This window comes from Scyliorhinus canicula, chromosome 4 (genome assembly GCF_902713615.1).
Source record: "Scyliorhinus canicula chromosome 4, sScyCan1.1, whole genome shotgun sequence".
Classification (NCBI taxonomy): Eukaryota; Metazoa; Chordata; class Chondrichthyes; order Carcharhiniformes; family Scyliorhinidae; genus Scyliorhinus; species Scyliorhinus canicula.
The window spans coordinates 28,835,257-28,857,401 of NC_052149.1; the positions used below are offsets into that span (position 1 = coordinate 28,835,257).

At 44.4% G+C, this 22,145-nt stretch overlaps 1 protein-coding gene across 4 annotated transcripts in view; it reads left to right on the plus strand.

Moving 5' to 3' along the window:
• The window catches only part of palmdb (palmdelphin b), a 114,011-nt gene extending 92,090 nt beyond the window's left edge, over positions 1-21,921 (plus strand). For 3 of the 4 annotated variants that reach the window (XM_038793928.1, XM_038793924.1, XM_038793927.1), the window contains exons 8-9: positions 5,499-6,611; positions 21,485-21,921. In XM_038793928.1, coding sequence (XP_038649856.1) covers positions 5,499-6,611; positions 21,485-21,534 — 1,163 coding nt within the window. In that variant the 3' untranslated portion in view covers positions 21,535-21,921. The remainder of the gene's footprint in view (positions 1-5,498; positions 6,612-21,484) is intronic. The other variant, XM_038793926.1, reaches the window with a different exon arrangement.
• Positions 21,922-22,145: the final 224 nt, after the last annotated feature.

Below are 22,145 nucleotides of genomic sequence, written 5' to 3' on the forward strand. Positions count from 1 at the left end.
GCCGGAGAATTCGGGCAGCCTGGGGGCCCATTGAGTCGCGCCAGTCCCTGCCATTCTCCGAGGCGGACAGCACAATTCACACAGGCCGATTTTTGGGGGGCCGAAAAATTTGGAGGACAGCGGGGTCGAGATTCACGCCGACCCCCGGCGATTCTCCGACCCGGTGGGGGAGGCGGGGGGGGGGGGGTCAGAGAATCTCGCCCAGAGTGTCTAGAACTTTACTACCTCTGAGTAGTGATGACATTATGAGAATGTAAAATTCAGAAAATTGGTCGAGAAAAGCCATTGTACTTGAAGAAGTAGCACCTCGTTCCTACAATGTACAGACAGAAGATGCATTGGTTTTAAGAAGAAATCATCGCGCTCTCTTGAAAACAGAAGATTTTCAAGTGATGGATGACAACTCTACGTCAGAAACAACATCAGCTGCAGTGTCAGATAGTTCAGCAGTTCCTCACTGTGTGAATATTATGGAGAACATTGAATCTACAAGTTCTGAGCAGCAAGGTCAAACTTTGAGAAGATCAACTCGTGTCAGAAGAAAACCTGATCGACTCAATCTGTAGATCTGGACTATTTGTCCATACTATATATATACCTTTGTTAAACCAGTTTTTAAAAATTTAAAGAAAAATTAATACTGTTAGACTCACAGGCTAATGATATCACATGTAAATATACTGATGATAATGTATTAATTAATTCCTTCAAAGGAGAGGGGATGCAGTGATGTCATGGTTCTGTTATAATTCACCGACTGACCACTAGGAGTCGTATTAGCATATAGGTGAATGTTAGAGTCAGGTGACCGGAGACTGACTGGAGAACTGGAAGAGAAGTTGCTTGTACATGTTAATATTGTTATTCATGGGGCGGCATGGTGGCACAGTGGTTAGCATTGCTGCCTCATGGCACCGAGGTCCCAGGTTCGATCCCAACTCTGGGTCACTGTCCGTGCACAGTGTGCACATTCTCCCCGTGTTTGCGTGGGTTTCGCCCCCTCAACCCAAAGATGTGCAGGGTAGGTCAATTGGCCACCCTAAATGAAAAATGAATAATGAAAATCGCTTATTGTCACGAGTAGGCTTCAATGAAGTTACTGTGGAAAAACCCCTAGTCGCCACATTCCGGCGCCTGTCCGGGGAGGCTGGTACGGGAATTGCCCCTCATTTTGAAAAAAATGACTTGGGTACTCTAAATTTTAAAAACATTTAAATATATATTGTTATTCATCTGTTGTTTTGTATATAGTTTACCCATAGTTAATATTAATAAATCATTTATAGCATAGTGTTCTTGTAATATAAATCAGGCCATCCGACAAGAACATAACAGTACATTCTGTATGAGTTTGGAACTTCTCCTCCCTCTAGATCTGTCACTCAATCATGTGATGTTACATCATCATAACATCAGCATCATGGGCTTATGTTAACCCTCAACTCTACATCTCCCCCTAAGTATTTTATCTCTACCACATTTACATCCTCCACAATTAACACCATGGAGGTCTTGTGGCACACCGGGTCACATTCCACGGACCTGAGCCAGAAGCTCCGGGTTTTGTGTCCCACTCCAGGACTTGTTGGCCAAGGAAGGTGCATTCATAATGTGGTCTAACAGGTTGAGTGTCAACCTATAAAATCCTTCCAAACATGACAATGGCCGGCAGTAAGAGCGGAAGAGGCTCTTGGTAAGCCAACCTTGTTGCGGAATTTGACCATAAAGCTATAAGCCTCTGGTGGCAACAGACTAGTTCCCCGTTCCAGGGAAAAACCTCGCTACAGGAACAGATGAAAGTCTGCCCTGTGAACCACCAGGTGCAGGAAATGAAACAACAACAATTAACACCTACGTTTTAATGGCCAGGTAATGTCATTCTGCACTCAGTAATTTCAAGGCTCCTAAGTCTTGCAGACTTGATGAATATAGCTTACTTCATGCTAGAATTATTTGAACATCTTTATAAGATATACTGTTTCCAACTATTGTAATGACAACCTCGTGCTGACATTACGTTCAAATGGCAAGCTCTTCCTCTTGTGCCCCATTTTTTAACCTTGGCATTTGGTGATTCCAAAATTGAAGACTTCTGTAAACTGAATTTTCCTCTATACCTTCAATCAAATTTTATAACCAGCGGAATTGCAGGACTGATTTATAATGCTGAGTTGATGAGACCCAGAGTTACCAAATCCAGCTTCATTTTGCACCGTGCAACACAGTTACTGCTTGCTGGGCTGCCAGCCAAGGTGTGTTGTTGGTTTTGATAAAATTTGGGTCCAGGTTTCACACTGGGCCATTCCAATGCAACACTTTTGATTTCATAGAATTTACAGAGCAGAAGGAGGCCATTCGGCCCATCGAGTCTGCACCGGCCCTTACAAAGAGCAACCCACCCAAGCCTACGTATCTACCCTATCCCCGCAACCCAGCAATCCCTACTTAGCCTTTTTGGACACTAAGGGCAATTTAGCATGGCCAATCCACCTAACCCGCACATCTTTGGACTGTGGGGGGAAACCGGAGCACCCGGAGGAAACCCACGCACACACGGGGAGGACATGCAGACTCCGCACAGACAGTGACCCAGCCGGGAATCAAACCTGGGACCCTGGAGCTGTGAAGCAATTGTGCTACCGTGCTGCGTGAGGGTGTTGAGCAAGCCGTTTGTCTGTGACTGAACCACACAACTATTATTTTAATGACTGTTCATTCCATTAAAATGCCAGTTCCATTTGGTGTAGTTGCAGAGGATGTGATCATTTCCCTCACCAGTTTGATGGTAGATGCTCATGCATTTGTGTGTCTCTTGGCATGCTCTGACTGCTTAATCAAGAGAAAAATTGGGAAAATAATGGGGATGGTGGTGAGTCAATAACCAAACCTGACAGTGTTGGTATTGAGTAATGAGATGGGATTAATTAATGATCTTGTGGTAAAGAATCTTCTGGGGAAGAGTGATCACTCTCTGCTTGCATTTCAAATTCAGTTTGAGGGCAATAAACGAGTCCCACACTAGCGATCTGGTGTTAAACCAAAGCAATTACATAGACATGAAGATAGATTTGGCCCTATTGGACTGGGCAGAATGATTAATAGGTAGAACAATTGATGAACAGAGGTAGACATTTAAGGAGATATTCAACTCCTCCTAACTAAAATATGTTCCAGACAGGAAGAAAAATTGCATCCCTGGCTATGAAAGAAGGTTAAGGATAATATAAAGGCAAAAACTGAGGCATACCTTATTGCATTGGTCAGTGGCAGACTGGAGGATTGGGAAAGTTTTAAAGAGCAACAAAGGGTTGCTAAATAAAAGTAAAAAGAGCAAAGATAAATTATGAAAAAAAGTCTAGCTCAAAATATAGAAATGGATAGCAAAAGATTTATAAGCATACAAAAATGAAGAGAATAGTTAACGTCGGCTGACTATTTACAATCTATATTAATGACATGGATGGAGGGATAGAATGTAGTATGGACAAATTTGCAGATGACTCTAAAATAGGTGGGAAAGCAAGTCTCAATGAGGAAATAAGAAACTTACAAATGGATATGAATAGGTTAAATGAGTGGGCCAAAATTCACATTGGTAAGTGTGAGGTTATCCATTTGGCCTGAGGAAGAAAAAGGCAACTTATTATCTAAATGGAGGGAAACTTCAAAATGCTTTGGTGTAGAGAGGTCTGGATTCCCTCCTGCATAAACTGCAGACAGTTAGTTTACAGGTGCAGAAGGCAATAAGGAAGGCAAATGGAATTTTGACATTCATTACTAATGGAATAGAGTAGAAAAGGAGGGATATGCTGTTGCAACTGTATAGGGCATTGAGGAGACTGCATCTGGAGTACTGCACACAACTTTGGTCCCCTTACTTGAGGAAGGATCTAAATGCATTAGAGGCGGTTCAGAGAAGGTTCACCAGATCGATTCCAGGGATTAAGTACTTGTTTTATGAAGATCGATTGAGCAGTTTAGACCAATACTGACTGGATTTTAGAAGAAGGAGAGGAGATTTAATTGAGGTATATAAGATGCTAAAGGGGGTTGACAGGGTAGATAAAGAGCAGTTATTTCCACTTGTTAGACATTCTAGAATGAGAGGCCATGGGCGCGATTCTCCGCTGCCCACGACGGGTCGGAGAATAGCGGGAGGGCCTTCCCGACAATTTTCCCGCCCTCCCGTAATTCTCCCCCCCCCCCCCCCAATGGCCGCCCCACGGCACAAATCGCTGCTCGCCGTTTTTTACGGCGAACAGCGATTCTCCCCAGGCCGATGGGCCGAGTTCCCAGGCCTTTACGGCCGTTTTCACGAACGCAATCACACCTGCTCTCACCGTTCGTGAAAACGGCCGCAAAGTGCCGTCCCGGACAACCATGGCACCGATTGGCACGGCCGCACCACGGCCGTGCCAAGGGTGGCATGGGCCTGCGATCGGTGGGCACGATCGTGGGCAGCGGGTCCGATACCCGCGCACTATTTGTTCTTCCGCCGCCCCACAGGATCAGTCCGCGGGGCGGCTGAGGGGCATGACGGCCCGCGCATGCGCGGGTTTGACGCATCTGCGTGATGACGTCATCCGCCCGTCAGCCGCCGTGACACTTGGCGCGCGGGCTTAGCGACCGTCGCTAAGCCCGCGATGCCGTGCTTCACGGGGCAGCGCTGCTGGCCCCGCCCGGGGGGGAGAATCGGGTCCTGGGAGGGGGCGCGGAGGCTGCCGTGAAACACGGCCAGTTTCACGGCAGCCTTTACGACTCGCCGCATTTGCGGAGAATCGCGTCCATAGTTTTAGGCTAAAGGTGGCAGATTTAGAACAGAAATGAGGAACATTCAAAGGGATGTGAATCTGTGGAATTCTCAACCCCAGAGTGCAGTGGACGCTGGAAATCTAAACAAATTGAAGGACGAGATAGATTTTTAAATAGTAGCGGGATTAGGAGTTATGGGGAGGGGTTGGAAGGTGGAGATGAAGTTAAGATGAGAACAGCCATGATCATATTGAATGGATGGCACGGTAGCGCAGCGGGTAGCACTTTTGCTTCACAGCACCAGGGTCCCAGGTTCGATTCCCGGCTTGGGTCACTGTCTGTGCAGAGTCTGCATATTCTCCCCATGTCTGCGTGGGTTTCCCCTGAGTGCGCCGGTTTCCTCCCACAAATCCGGAAAGATGTGCCTGTCAGGTGAATTGGACATTCTGAATTCTCCCTCTGTGTACCTGAACAGGCGCCGGAATGTGGTGACTAGGGGCTTTTCACAATAACTTCATTGCAGTGTTAATGTAAGCCTACTTGTGACAATAAAGATTATTATTATTATTAGAATGGCACAGCAGACTTGAGGGGCTAATTTGCTGACTCTGCTCTTAGTTCTTATGTTCTTATGGATGTGATAATTTTGTTATGATTGGTAAATCACGTTAATAGCTCTTTCACAATCACAAAGGTTTTATCTAGTGATAATGAAGTACTAATGTACATAAATATTTTCTTAACAGCTTTGTTTGCTGTGGAAATCAATGTACAAAAGAATATGAGAACTGGAGAAAGTACCATTCTATCAACTGCACCAGTGATGGTCGATGAAATCAAAAACAAAGGCATTAAAGTCTATGAAGATGGGGTCAAATCTGTGTATGCTTCACAGAGTGATGGACAGCGGGTGCAGAATGGCATAGATAACATGACTCATCAGGAGGTGGAGGCACTGTTACAGCAGGCTGGTGAAAAACAAACCTCTGCTTCTGCAGTATGTCATGCACCTGTTTACTCAAGTTCCCATAATGTCCCCCGATCCCCTAAAATGTTACTCACTGGGCAGACAGGTTCTGAACCGGTCATTCAAGAAACTATGATAAAGAGTGATAGCATTGAGAGGCATAACCCCGTAATGGCTCAAACCTATGGGAGCAATGGCACTGTTGTGTATCAGAACAGGGATTTTCCAACATTTCCACAGCCAACTTTTATACCTGCTCCCTTCTCACCATGCCCAGTCACCAATTTCAGGTCTCTGAACTGCACACAGCGTCAGAGCCAGAAACACAATGAGTCGCCTTTGAGTGAAGATGAGCTCAATTCAGTGCAGGTTCGGTGCCATCAGCAAATGGACAACCACCGCGAGGCTGTGTTTATCAGTTCAGAGCTTGACCATGATGGCGGGTCGTCTTCCGCTTCTGACGAAACAGTCATAAGTTTTAATGTTGTCCATTCCTTGCCTTCCACTGACAACATTGAGGAGCCAGTTACCATGGTGTTCATGGGATACCACAATGTAGATGATGAAAACGAAACCAAAAAGGCTTTGGGGTACGAAGGAGCTATCCGAGCAGAGCTGGTAGTGATCAGTGATGACGACGAAGGAGAGGTGTCACCATATCAAGCAAATAGTCACGCTTTCCCCGTACTTCACTCAACCCCATCGCCAACTAGGGATGAGATACATAAAACTTCATATGCGGCGATAAATCTAACTACAGGATGTAGCTCTCTCCCAAAGAAATTTGCCTCAATTTCAGATCAAGATACAATTACAAATCATTCTCCCTACAAGAATTGTTCTGATGGACATATGGATGGAATTGGAAATTGCGATGACACATCCGTGGCAGGTACAAAAGACAACCGAAAATGTATTTGTTGTTCCATTTTGTGATACTTAATCAGTTATTCTTCAAGCTGAAGCTTAACCCTGACTTTTCCTGCTGTCGCTAATGGATTAATAATAATGACTTGTGTGCTGAATACATGAAGTATTCTTTAATCTTTTGACTAATGTGCTGTTTTCTGTCATGTCACTCACAACTAAACATAACCTTTAAGTCTGAAATGACAAGAGATTGTTAATGGAATTCCGTGTTCTATTCAAATTGCTCATTCGAATTTTGATCAGTTGCCAAAAGTGAAAAAGCACGGTTCTGAAAAGTCAGCCCGAAATAAACCTAGATAGATGTAGACTGGGGATAGGTTGGGGTGGAAATTTCCTGAGGCCCTCTTTTGGGCCTCAATGAATAACAAAGTACATGCCTCACCCAGGAGACCTGAGATTTTCTAAAATTAGCCCCCATTGAAATTATGTGGGTGAGCTGCCCTCCCATGTCAAGAAGATGTCCTGCTGCCACGTTAGCACTTCCGGTAAAATATGTGAGTAAAATAATTTTAAAACCTAGACGTTCACGGTTCAGCTGATGGGGCACACCACCAGGTGCCCACCTCCAGAGATATCTGACCAGGAACTGACTGACTTATAAAATTCTCAGGTGTCAAGAATATTTGCAGGTCAACCTGTGTTTCTCAGCAGCACGCCCTCTGCCGCATGTTTAAGGGAAGCAGATTACCACATGGCCACCTCTAGCCGTCTAATTGAAGATGCCAGGTTGGACACAGGTGTGTGAGGTCCAATCAGAGGGCGCTAGTGGCTGGAAGCCCTATTGGCAGAGTTGAGTGCTGCTCAAGCAGAGGGACGCCATTCACAAAAGGGTTCAGATAACCAGAACTGTTGGGGCCAGCAGTGTGGAGGGTGAAAGTCTCCAGAAAAATACATTTGGCCACAAAATGTACCCTTTTCAGCCTTTTGGACCATTGATATCAGCATATGTATCAGGTTATGTTTGCCCTTTGACACCTGCCCATCCCCAATACCTAACATATGCTGCGATGTAGCCGCCTTTGAAGAATTGCCGTGCTCCAGATACAGTATCAGACCCATGTGACACAGGCCTCCACCTCTGAAAATTACAAATAATTGAGGCCTTAAGTGTTTGGATTGCGTGCCAGCCCCATAAGCCTGCCCCTGAGAAACTCACCTGGATGTGAAACCACATCGGGAAGCCATCCAATGGGTTTTCCGATACCTTTCCAGCCTCATGCCTCCAAGGGGCTATGTCTATTAATGCATTTCACATTTTCTAAGCATGTACAAAACTAGATGAATACATTGCAGTTCATCTAAGTTGTTCCAACAAATGCCTTTCACTACCATTTTCAATACCTTCCCAATCATTATCTCTGCCTACTATAAATCAAATTTCCTTTTCAATCTGTCAACGTAATCCATTTCCAATCTCTCATCAATCTGTGCCAGTAGTGAAATCTACACGATCCACCTTTCCTCTTCTGAGCTTTAGTCTGTGCCCCAGTTTGCATGACAGTACCAGGGAGCTGGTCGGACATGAAACCAGAGGGAAAAATGAAATGTTCTCATTCATTTCAAAAGCATGCTACTCCGCTGCAGTTTTCAATTTGATAAATGTAGCTATTTTTTTTAATTGATAGCTCTGGTTGGAATCTATTTAGCGGACTACATTCCGTTCTGGGCACCACACCACCAGAATGATACATTGGCCATGAACGGGATGGAGCACAGATTGACTAGAAAGATACTTGTGCTCATATGGTTAAATCATGATAATGAGTGTATAAGATTAAGGGTGATCTAAGTGAGGTGTTTAAGATGCGTTTAAGATCCGAAGCAATCTGATTAGTTTTCAGAATGGGTTTGAAGGGGCTAATCATTTTGTTACCACCTCCACAGAGATCAATAACTTTCAAAAAGTGATTTGAACTTCCAATAGCTAGCTGAAAAAAATGACATTTCAACATTTCACATTTTATGAACCTTTACTCAAATGACAAAAAAAACCCACCATGACTAAACACTATTTTCTTTTTGTTGACATCTTATACTTTAAACTACTGAAAGTATCATTCCACTTAAAATGATTATCCAATAGGACTACAATCCTTTTAGCAAATGATCCGCAAGTTGCTCTCAACTTCCAACTCAATTCCCATACCCCATTTTGGCGAGTAATAAATTTGGGGTAAATTTTCCAGTCTCACCTGCCGCAGTATTTGATGCGGGAAGGCCAGACAATTTGTCCGACCATTTAAAGGTCCATTGACCTCGGGCAGGAATTTCCGATCTCGGGTAGGGCACGACCATAAAATCCCACCATTTGAGGGACCACCTCCTGGCACTTCTCTCAGTTTTCAGTGGAGTCTTGATGCCACCATCAGCAGCATAGCTTGTTTAGATGATCTTTATTGATGAACCTCCCCAAATCATTAGATGGATGCAGGAGCTCTCCCACATCCAGCCATTGTAATTCGTAAAGCCTCGCACCTTTCCTTCAGCTGACCACATGGAAACTGTTGTCCGCTTGTGGTATTCATTGATTTGTAGCGATGTCTGAAACCTGGGGCAGGATTCCCCAACCCCCCGCCGGGTTGGAGAATCGCCGGGGGCCGGCGTCAATCCCGCCCCGCCGTGTCCCGAAGTCTCCGGCACCAGAGATTCGGGAATCGCGCCACGCCGGTCTGCGCCCCCCCCCCCCCCCCCCCCCCCCCCAGCGATTCTCCGGTCGCGATGGGCCGAAGTCCCGCCGCTGTCATGCCTCTCCCGCCGGCATGGATCAAATCACCTACCTTACCGGCAGGACCAGCCGGCGCGGGCGGACTCCGGGGTCCTGGGGGGGGCGCGGGGCGATCTGGCCCCGGGGGGGTGCCCACACGGTGGCCTGGCCCGCGATTGGGGCCCACCGATCGGCCGGCGGGCCTGTGCCGTGGGGGTACTCTTTTCCTTCCGCCTTCGCCATACTCTTCACCATGGCGGAGGTGGAAGTGCCCCCCTCCCCTGCGCATGCGCGGGGATGACATCAGCAGCCACTGATGCTCCGACGCATGCATGGACTTCTGCCGGCCGGCGAAGTCCTTTCGGCCTCGGCTGCCGTGGCGCCAAAGGCCGTTCCCGCTGGCCGGAGACTTCCGCACTTTTGGGGCAGCCCGACACCGGAGTGGTTCACACCACTCCATCACGCCGGGACCCCCCGCCCTGCCGGGTAGGAGAGAATCCCGCCCCTGATCTTAAAAATGGCTTCCTCCGCTCTCTTCTACATTCCCATGGCAACATGAAAGCACATTAACTTTGCATTCGGGTAGAAATATTAATTACCTATCCTTGACCCCAAAATTCTGTTTCATTTTAGAAGTAAATGGACAATTTACAGCACAACTGTTTGCAAACCGGTACTCCAACACCTTTCTGGGACTTGGGAGACTCGGGGTAGAACCCTGTTGAGGTTCCTGAGCTCTCGGTTGCCAGTTGGAAAGCCGGCCAGTACTGCCAGTAGACCGCTGCTGCCTCTTTTTGGGAAGGCCCAACAAACCACAAGCCAATCAGGCAGTGGGGAGGCCACTGGCCGGTCTTTCCCTGGAATCAAGACCCCAAAGCAAGGGCCTTGCTTACTGCTGCAGAAAAAGCACCAACTAGAGTCCCAGAATCATGCATCGACCGAGGCCACAGGTAAGTAATGTAGGGTGAGCTTACCATCAAGCAGATTGCAGAACAGGTCACATAACCTTTATTTACCGTACATTTAAAGCTACAGTCCCAAAATATAACAATCTTACAAACCTCATAATCCTAATACGTCTTAGGACCAATTAAACATTCAAAATATTAGTTCTATAATAATGAGTATCCTCATTCTGTGCTTTTGTGCTTTACTTTGGAATCCTTCATATTTATTAGCTTTTTTATGCTAAGAATTAACTCCCATAAACTGAGGATGAAATGCAAAATGTTTTCTTTAGCCGTGATTTTGTATGCTTTTAGCCTTATATTTCCGTACTTCTAAATTCATCTGTACTCACATTAGACCTGTATTATCGACATAGTTCTACTATTCTAATCTCTTTGTAAAATTAGCTTCACTGCGTCTGTACACTAATCATTTTAGTTTGGTTTGTTGGTGTTTTTGATAACAACTTTCAACTTTCTGTGAATAAAATTGCTTCATCGAATCCCTTCCATAATTTTGTTTCATTATTGAGAATGATTTGGGAAAATTGCTCAATTTATTTCCAAGGAGATTGAGCTTTTTGTTATTCACCTGCCTATAAATAGATGAGTATGGAATATCTTATGATGCTGGCCTATCTGCATGAATCTAATGTAAGAAATATGCAGTAATATTAATGTTTATAAGATAACAAACTGCTTGGAAAATATATCTTGTTGCTACTATATCTGGGTGCTTTATTTAAATATAATCTCTTTTCTTTTTTCCTTTGCTTACCACTCGTGTTTTTCTCTGTGTGTTGTCCTTTTTAACATTTCAGTCATGGAAAATGTTTTAAAAGGCTGCAATTGCTGGCATGGTTTTACATTTTCCATCTCTTTGTGAATATTGTGCACAAAACGTCAAGGAATAGTTTCCCTCCGCAGTCACCAAAGGAAATACCAGCCAATATTCTTCAATATATTTTACAGTATTCACATTTTCAATTTAGATTCAATCTTAAAGATTTGCTGTAATTATTTTAACCTGTTGTACAATATGACCCAAAGGCATATAAGGCATGGCACTCAAAAGGCAGGCAAATAAAGACCAACTTTATCTCGAGATGGGCGGAAAGTCATCCTGGCTTCTGCAGCTTGAGCTATGGGTGATTTTATACCCAAGACTCACAGGCAGTGGCTGGAGGAAGGGAGTGGAGCGTTGTGCAGAGTGAACTCCAGTAATTAGTTCAGTCTAAGGGGAGAGTTTTAGTAGGGCTTCATATGATTGGGGGTCAGGTTGAGCCGGGGCAAGGAAAGGACGAGATTCTTTCTGTGGGGCTCAGAGGTGGAAGGAAAGGTCATATATAAGAAACAGACTTGATTTTTATGATGACATCAGCTGCTTTCCAGATAGATCGACCTGGAATAGAAGCCACAGCGACTTCCCTATTCAGGCCCATAGCAGTCGGTCCCGGATAAATATTTTTGGAGCTCCTTCATTACATTTAAATCTGGGGTGAGCTGGTTTCCAGCAGGTGTCTTTCCATCTGTTCATTTGCCAAATGCGGGATGATAGCAGAAACTCTGGGTAATTTGGCCAGGCAATTTCAACTGTCTGTCTGGTTTTGGCTGGGTTACAACTGCTCCTTAATTATATATTTTTAAAATAAATTTAGAGTACCCAATTATTTTTTCTTTCCAATTAAGGGGCAATTTAGTGTGGCCAATCCACCTAACCTGCATATCTTTAGGTTGTGGGGGTGAAACCCACACAGACATTGGGAGAATGTGCAAATTCCACACAGTGACGTGACAGTGACCCAGGGCCGAGATTCGAACCCGGGTCCCCAAAGCCGCAATCCCAGTGCTATCCACTGCACCACATGCCGCCTGCTCCTTAATTATATAAGAGCTCATGAATTTGCAGGTCCAGTTTTACCCTCCATGGCTGTGATTTTCCAGGCCTGTTCACCGTGGGCGCAAATCCCGTCTCATTCCACGCAGGGGAACGGGGATCAGATGGAACGGCACTTGTAGAGGTCATCAAGGGGCTCGGAACTGCTCAGCTGCATACCCTTTGGGCAGAGTGGTGCCCTGGCACTGCTGGTGCCAGCTGGACACTCTGGTAGTACCAGCTTGGCAGCCTGGCACACTGACAGCCTGGAACTGCCATGGTGCCCAGGTGGTACTGGATGCTGGCAGGGGCACTGCCAGGATGCTTGGTTGGCAATGCCAAGATGTGCCTGCGATCAGACCGGGGTTCCCAGGTATGGGTCTTGGGGGTGCTGTGGACCCTCCTATACTGCGTTCGGGCTGAGGGGGCGGGGGTGGGGGAGGGGGTCTGGCCAGGCATCGTTTGGTGGCCTCGGAGATTGGGACATCATTTAAAAATGGCGTCCTGATCTCTTGTTACGATGGGTCCACCATTAAACCCGCAGTAGGGAACACAGGGAAATCTTGCTCAATGTTTCAGGCAAAATGACTTCTTCTGACTGTGATTTAATAATAACAATATAATAATAATATTGTAAAGTATATTCTGCAATGGAATTCACACATTCATGACACTTAATGAATTAACTTTTTCTTATTTAAACGTGGCACTAATCTCTTATGTTCTGCCTCACCAAGAGCTTAAAAAAATTACATTGCACTCTATTGCCAAATTAAAAACGTTCATACCATTTCCAAAATGTACAGCACAAAGTATCCCTTACTCGATTCTCAGCAGGAGAATCAATATGCAGCATGTATGTTACACAATGACCATTCTTTTAGTGCTGCTCTCTGTACTGTTAACCTAATTTATTGACACATCGGCAACAACATTATGTTATGGATGTTTAATTCAAAGGGACATGTTTTCCTGTTAGTAACTGTTCAAGGTCAAGCATGGTTTCATTCTGGTCTACTTTGAAATTATATGACCTACGATTCATTGCGTCATGACCTTACATTTAAAGCTAGTGATGTGTAATGCAACAGGATTAATTAATCATATTAAAGGAGCTACAAGACAACAGGTGATCATGACATTATGGAATTTCACATTCAGTTTGGGGGTGAGAAACCTGGGTCTAGTACTAGTATCTTAGGCTTAAATAAAGACAATTACAAGAGTATGGAGACAGACTGGGCTAGATTGGACTGGGAAAATAGGTTCAAAGTAGGATGGTGGGGAAACAGTGGCATACATTTAAGGAGCTATTCCATAACTCAGTAAAGATATATTCCATTGAGAAATAAAAATTCTTATGAGAAGTATTATAAAGTCCAGAAAGGAGTCCACACCCAAAGGAAAAACATTTAGTACAACAGAACAAGAATACAGAAGCAATTACTCTATTACAAGCAGCCCATTGTTCAATCCCCCAGTTTCATAAGTGTCCCATGGCCTGCTTAAGGTTTCATTAGTGTCCCATGTTATGACGAGAACGATACACCATCCATGGTAAAAATTAAGAAGTTAAGGATCGTATTAAATTGAAAGAAAATGTGTACAACATTATGATGATTAATGGTAGGTCAAATTTTAGAAACCAACAAAGAATTACTAAATAGAAACATAGGAGCAGGAGGAGGCAATTCAGCCCTTCGAGCCTGCTCCACCAATCATTATGATCATAACTGGTCAAAATAAATCAAATAAAAATGAGAATAAGAGAGAAATCAAGCACTAAATATAAAAACAGACTGTAAACATTTCTATAATATATAAAAAGGAAGACAGAAGCTAAAGTGAGCGATGATCCCTTAGAGGGTGAGGCTGGGAATTAATAATGGGAAGTGAGGAAATAGTGGAAGTGTTGAGCAGATATTTTGTATCAGTTTTCACTTAAATCATCCCAAAAATAATTGAAAATCAAGAGGGGGAAGGGAGTGAGGAACTTAAAACAATCACCGTTGCGAGGAAAAAGGTACTGGGAACATTATTGGGACTGAAATGGCCCCCTGGATCTGATAGCCTGCATCCTGACATCTTTATAAAGATGTGGTGGAAAAGAGAGTGGATGCATATGATGTAATATTCCAAAGTTTCCTAGATTCTGAAAAGATCCTAGCAGATGGAAAACCACAAAGGTAGCTCTTCGATTCAAGGTTGGAGTGAGACAGAAAGCAAAAAACTATAGGCCAGTTAGCCCAACATCAGTCATAGGGAAAACGTTTGACTATATTGTTAAGGCAGTAATAGCAGGCCATTTAGAAAATCATAACATAATCAGGTCGAGTCGAGACGGTTTTATGAAAGGGAGATCAACTTTGTCTAATTTATTCTAGAGATTTTGAGGACTGAGATAATGGGGTATTTGGGCATTGGTTAATGTGCCACATTAGAGGTTATTGCTCAAGACGGGAGTTCATAGTGTTGGAGGTGTTGTGTTAGTATAACAAAAAGGCGGCAGTCTGGATAAATGGGTCATATTCCAGTTGGCAGTGGAGCACCACAGAGATCAGTGCTGGAGTGGCGACCATTCACAATTGCATCGATGATTTGGATGAAGGGACCGAGTGAATGCTAACTAAATTTGCCGATGACACCAAGGTATTTGAAAGCAATTTGTGCAGAGGGCACCGAAAGTCTGCAAAGGGATATCCATAGGTTAAGTGAGTAGGCAAACATTTGGCAACTGGGGCATTATGTAAGAAAATTTAACCTTATCCACTATGGCAGGATGAATAGAAAATCACAGTATTAGTAATCTGGTGAAGAGGGATCAGGGTGTCCTGGAACATGAATCACAAAACTTTAGCTCGCACCTCCCCGGACAGGCGCCGGAATGTGGCGACTAGGGGCTTTTCACAGTAACTTCATTGAAGCCTACTCGTGACAATAAGCGATTTTCATTTCATTTCATATAGCAAGTGATCAGGAAGGCATATGGAATGTTGGCATTATTGCACGGGGAATGGAATATAAAGGAGGGACATCTTGCTACAGCTATACAGGACCTTCATGAGACTGAATCTGGAGCACTTTGTACTCAACTGATTCCTGGGATGAAAAAGCTGTCTGATGAGGGAAGGTTCAGCAAGTTAGGCCTACGCGCATTGGAGTTTAGAAATACAAATGTAATCTTTTGAAGTATATGAGATTCCGAGAAGATCTGACAGGGTGGATGATGGAAGGATACTCTGCTTTATGGGGGAAGTCTAGGACTAGGGGGAGTCTCCCAATTAAGATGGAGGTGAAGGCTGGTTTATCATGGTGGGCTGAAAAGCATGCTTGCAATACAGAATAATGCAGAACAATGCCAGCAACATGGGTTCAATTCCCGTACCAGCCACCCCGAACAGGCGCCGGAATGTGGCGACTAGGGGCTTTTCACAGTAACTTCATTGAAGCCTACTTGTGACAATAAGCGATTATTATTATTAAGAGGAACGTTTTCATTAGAGGGTCCTTAGATTTTGGAATTCTTTTCCCAGTGAAGGCTGAGTCATTGGATATATTCAAGGCTGAGTTAGACAGATTTTGGACTGACAAAGGAGTCAAGGATTCTGGAAGGTTGGTACGAAGGTTAAATTAAGGTCACAATCAAATCAGCCATGACTTTCTCGAATGGCAAAGCAGGTTCAAGGGAACCGAATGACCTCCGCCTCCTATTTCTTATGATCTTACAATGCACATGGCTTATTATACTGTTGCACAAAAGAAAATTATATTATCTTGTGCATATATCAAATGCAAAATTATAATTGCTTAAAAGCAGGCACATTTACCTTACCTCCACACCCGATATCCCCTGACAATTGACCATCGTTTGTGTATAAGATAGACATGGAGGAGCTCAGAGTGGAGTTAATTTTTTAAAAACGCAAATGGAATTTGTAATTACAGTGGCAACTACTAAGCCCTAAGCATTAATCAATAGTAGTACTGAGGAAAAATATAATTCCATTTAATCCTCAAAGGCTCCTGGGATACCCAGTACTAGGATGGGGGAGGCAGGAATGTGTGCATGTTGATTACATGTAGGTTGCAAATTTACCAACCCAATTTACTGCACCAAAATCAAATCCACGGAGACAGGATTTTAGCTGTCTGTATATTTAATCCAGGCCACTGTTTAATAATTCAGTCTTTTAAGTATAATATTACTTTAGCTTTCCAATAAATATTCTATTGTGGAAAAGAAATCGGATCACAATATAATTTGCACGTTTTGACCTGCCTTTAGCAATAACCCTTATGCTCTGCCATGCCTTTTGAAATTTGTTAGAACAGTTTTATGTATACACTTTTAACAAGCAACACCTGCTGCTTTTATTAAGCGAATTAAAATGTCACCTAGCAGACGTTGCTTGGATGATCTGCGAAATTTAATAAAGGCAAAATACTGAGGATGCTGGAATTCTGAGATAAAAACAGAAAATTCTGGAAAAGCTCAGCCGGTCTGGCAACATCTGTGGGGAGAGAACGAGAGTTAGGCTGGACCTTTCCGGCTGTTCATGCCTGCGGAACCTCCGGTCCCGCCAACCATCTCGTGCTTCCCGGCAGCAAGGGATGCATTCAATGGAAAATCCTGTTGGCGTGGACCAGAGCAGAAGGTATAAATGATAGCATAAAACCTTTCTTAGGCCATTTCTATTTATTTTAATTGCCACGGACAAATATTTTCCATTTGAAGATTTCACTTGCCTTAAACCACCAAATTAAACGCTCCATCCGAATTCTTTAGGATTTTTCAATGAATTTAAACAATTTTATATTTCTCGCTAATTTGTTAAATTTAAAATATTCCTTTTCACTTTAGAGAATAATAAATCTGAGAAAATTCTCCAGAACTGAAAATAATAAACATTTCAGTTCCTTTCCGTACTATCTTCAGCTTTATTATTTGAATTTCTGCTTCTGTGAGAACAGGATGTAGAAATTTGGTCCAATCACTTTGAAATTTATGCTCATTAATACCAAAAAACAAAATCCGAAATGATGCACTGACAACAGTCCTATATTTTTTAAAAATCCACTGCACTGAAATTTAGATATTGTGAGTAAATTTTCAATATAGCGATCTACATCAATGAATCAACATTAAATAATATGGTTGATAAAGGATAGTCTATGTTATGGCTAGAAATGTGTTCGGTAGGTGAAAGACATTTTTATTAAACACGTTGCGTTATTCTGAGGTTCTGAGTGGTCAGGGAGGCCTAAAGGTTGACAAATCTCCAGGGTCAGGTGAAATGTATTCTAGGATGCTCAGTGAGGCAAGGGAGGAAATAGTAGGGGCGCTGGCAATAAGTTTCAATTCCCCTCTAGCCGCAGGAGAGGTACTGGAGGCCTGGAGGATAGCTAATGTAGTACCATTATTCAAGAAGGGAGGAAGGGAGGTATAAATCAGGAAACCACAGGCCAATCAGTCTGACCTCAGTGGTGGGGGAACTATTGGCAGCAATTCTGAGAGACAGAATTAATCTGCATTTGGAGAGGCAGGGATTAATCAAGAACATTCAGCATGGCTTTGTTAAGGGGAGGTCATGTCTGACCAACTTGATTGAATTTTTGGAAGAGGTGACCAGGTGTGTAGATGAGGGAAATGCATTTGATGTAATCTATTAAGACGTCAGCAAGACTTTTGATAAGGTCTCACATGGGAGACTGATGACGAAGGTAAGAGCCCATGAGATCCAAGGAAATTTAGCAAATTGGACCAAAAATTGTCTGAGTGGCAGGAAACAAAGGGTGATGGTCGTGAGGTATTTTTCTGACTGGAAGCCTGTGTCCACTGGGGTCCTGCAGGGATCAGTGTTGGGGCCCTTGCTGTTTGTGGTTTATATAAATAATTTAGATATGAATGTAGGAGGGTTGATCAGTAAGTTTGCAGATGACACAAAAATTTGTGGGGTAGTAAATAGTGAGGAGGTTAGCCTTTGATTGCAAGAGGATATAGATGGTCAGATAGGCTGATCAGTGGTAAATGGAATTCAATCCAGTGATGCAGTTGGGCAGGACAAACAAGGCAAGGGAATCCATGATAAACGGGAGGATCTTGGGAAGCACCAAAGATCAGAGGGATCTTGATGTGCATGAACACTGGTCCCTTAAGTTTGAGACATTAGTTAAAAAAAGGCATATGGTAAAATTGCCTTTGTTAGCTGAGGCACAGAGTTTAAGAGCAGGGAGGTTAAGCTGGAACTGTATAAAACGTTGGTTAGATCAGAGCTAGAGTATTGTGTGCAGTTCTGGAATTCACATTACAAGAGGGATGTGATAGCACTGGAAAGACTGCATAGGGGATTTGCCAAGATGTTGCCTGGGCTGGAGTGTTAGTTATGAAGAGAGATTGGATAGACTTTGGTTGTTTTCCTTGGAGCAGAGGAGACTGAGGGGGGGAATCATGATTGAGATGCATAAAATTATGAGGGGCATAGTTAGAGTAGACAGGAAGAACTGTCCCCTCTTGGTGGAGGGTTCAATGACCAGGGAGCAGAGATGTAAGGTAAGAGGCAGGAGGTTTAGAGGGGATATGATGAAAAACCTTTTTACCCAGAGGGTGGTGGGATTTGGAATTCGCTGTCTGAAAGGGTGGTGGAGACAGAGACCCTCATAACATTTAACAAGTATTTAGATGTGCACTTGCGATCCCAGGGCAAACAAGGCTATGGGCCAAGTATTGGAAAATGGGATTAGAATGGTTAGGTGGATGTTTTTTTTGAGAAAATATTTAATTGAAGCATTTGTAATTTTCACAATTTACAGTTGAACACTTTAACATTCCTTAAACAATCGCGCAGGTCGATAGACGCAAAAAACCTAAAAACAACGTCCCCTACTACCTCCGCCCTATTTCCTAATTACCCGTGAACTAAGTTCTCTGTCCTTGTCTTACACTGCAATGCCTCCCATTCCCCCCCCCCCCCCCCACCCCCCCAAATTACTGCTGACGTTTAATTTTCCTTGAAGTAGTCGATGAACGGCTGCCACCTCCGGGCAAACCCCTGAATTGATCCTCTCAAGGCGAACTTAATCTTTTCCAGCCTGAGAAACCCAGCCATGTCGCTAACCCACGCTCCTGGCTTTGGGGGTTCCGATGTCTTTCCATCCCAGCAAAATCCGTCTCCGGGCCACCAGGGAGGAAAAGGCCAGAATATCGGCCTCCCTCCCCCCCTTGGCCCCCAGATCTTCCGATACCCCAAATATTGCCAATTCTGGACTCGGAGTCACCCTCCCTTCCAGGACCTCTGACATAACGTCCGCAAATAACTGCCAGAATCCCCTCAACTTCGGACACGCCAGAACATATGTACGTGATTCGCCGGGCTTCCCCCACAGCGTCCACGCCTATCCCCCACTTTCTCAAAAAACACCTGCTCATCCGGGCCACCGTCATGTGGGCCCTATGAAAGTTGGATATTTTTGACCGGTGCAGACGCAATGAGCCGAAGGGCCTTTTCTGTGCTGTATGACTCTATGACCAGGAGTGGGCAAACTTTTCCGTGCAAGGGCCACATTCAGAAATTCACAATTTTAAAGGGCCGCATAGTATATTAAGTAAAATAATTACTTCACCCGGTTATGATTCTGGGCACCTCATATAGAACATAGAACAGTACAGCACAGAACAGGCCCTTCAGCCCTTGATGTTGTGCCGAGCAATGATCACCCTACTCAAGTCAACGTATCCACCCTATACCAGTAAGTAACCCAACAGCAAACCCCCCCCCCACCCCCCCCCCCCCCACCCACCCCCCCCCCCCCCCCCACCCCCATTAACCTTTAAAAAAAATTATTTTAAAAAAAAAAAATTTTGTTTTATGACTTGGTGGGCCGCATAAAGACCTTTCGCGGGCCGTAGTTTGCCCACCCCTGCTCTATGACTCTCAATTAACAACTCATCTCAGTGATGTTTAGATTATAAGTTTCTTTCTTCCTTTGCGCTGTGGGAAGAATGCTACACTTGCTGAGCATTTCATTCCATTTGATTGACAACACCGATCACTACCTTCAGAACTAAAATCATAGCTTCTGGAAAGCTATCTGGCCTTGACTTCCAGTACCATTTTAATGAAGTGGAGATGCCGGCATTGGTCTGGGGTGAGCACAGTAAGAAGTCTTACAACACCAGGTTAAAACACCATTTTAATGAAGATTTCAATGATATCTCTAGAGTAACTGTGCTGAGTAGATAGATATGGCTAGTAACATCTCAAACTCAACATCCAGGGCGCGATTCTCTGATGCCGCGCGGCATCGGGAAAGCCGTCGTGAACTTGGCCAAGTTTCACGATGGCGTCGGAGGCCACTCCTCGCCCCATATTCTCCCCCCCCCTGGGGGGCTAGGAGCGGCGTTGTGTGACTCTCAGCCGCCGGGCCTTGACGCTTGCGTCAAAGCGGCGTGCCGAGAATGACGTGCCGGAGGCACCTAAGTGACGTCAGCCGCGCATGCGCAGGTTGGCCGGCTCCAACACAGGCATGCGCGGTTGCCGTCTTCCCCTCCGCTGCCCCGCAAGACGCGGCGGCTTGATCTTGCGGGGCGGCGGAGGGAAAGAGTGCGTCTCTTAGAGACACCGGCCCGATGATCGGTGGGCACCGATCGCGGGCCAGTCACCTCACGAGTACGGCCGTGGTGCTCGATCCTCTCTCCGCCCCCCACAGGCCCCACACTTACCTGGCACGCGATGTTCACGCCGGCAGCGACCAGGTGTGGTTGCCGCCAGCGTGAAACGGTCGGGGTCGTCAGGCCGCTTGGCCCATCCGGGCCGGAGAATCTCCGGTCGACGTTAAAAACGGCGAGCGGCGATTCCACGATTCTGCGACACGCCATTTTGGGGGGGTGGGAGAATCGCGGGGGTGCCAGGGCAGTGTGTCGTGATTCGCCCGGCCCTCCCGCGATTCTCCCACCCGGCGTGGGGAGCGGAGAATCGCGCCCCCAGTAGGTGAAATGAAGAATTATTACTGAAAATATCTTTGTATTATTAAGAATTTAGAATATTTTCATGTTCTCTGGGCTTTAACAAGAATTCTGGCCTCCTCTAATCTAATACTTTTACATAAAATGTTTCTGTGCTTTTAGTGCATGCCAGCTCTCCCTGTTGCTTTAAAGCTTTTCACAACTAATGATGTGCATAAGACGTCAAAACAATGTTGTGGTATGTATCCTTCTTACAACAGAATTTGGCTTTAAACGTTTGTGAAATCTGAAAATATCAGAGAAATGTAAGTAACAATATCCATCTTTGTTCTCATCCCTCAATCAGCAGCCTTGAGATCTAAAATGACCAGGCTAGGTAAAAAGCTGGTGATGTAAAGTGGAACCTTCCATCCAGCAGTAACTTGACCATTAGTACTACCTGGAGCAGTGAGAGGTAATGTGCCCATTTAAATACAGGACGAACAAGTGGAAATGACCATCCATTGAGTTTATTATGCTGCAACTTAATCTACTATTCAGCTACTGCATATATATTCATTCAAAATGTTGTATCCATTACATTTGTATCAGCTATCATTTACCTTAACATAACTATTGTATCCGATTATTTGCGCTCTATATTATACATGAAAAACGGTAGTTGGTTCAACTAACTATTACAAACTTGCGTTTAATTAGTTTTAGTTTTGAAACTGACTTTCACTTACATTCTTTGTTTAAAAGGCAATCTTTGTAAGTAATAAAATACTCTTGCCAAAATTATCTGTATTGTTATGTTTTTTTTCCTCCAAATTTGGATGTAAAATAATTGGTGACCATTTTCACCTGTTATTGACATTGACCCGTAACTTCCACGGAGCGGTGCTCTCCCGGCTGCAGCAGCGCAAAAGAGTAAATAGGGTGGTCAATAGGAATTTAAACTAGAGATTGGGGGGGAAGGGAAAGTCAGGGAACCAAGAGGTGAAGGAATCAGTGGGAAGCGTAGC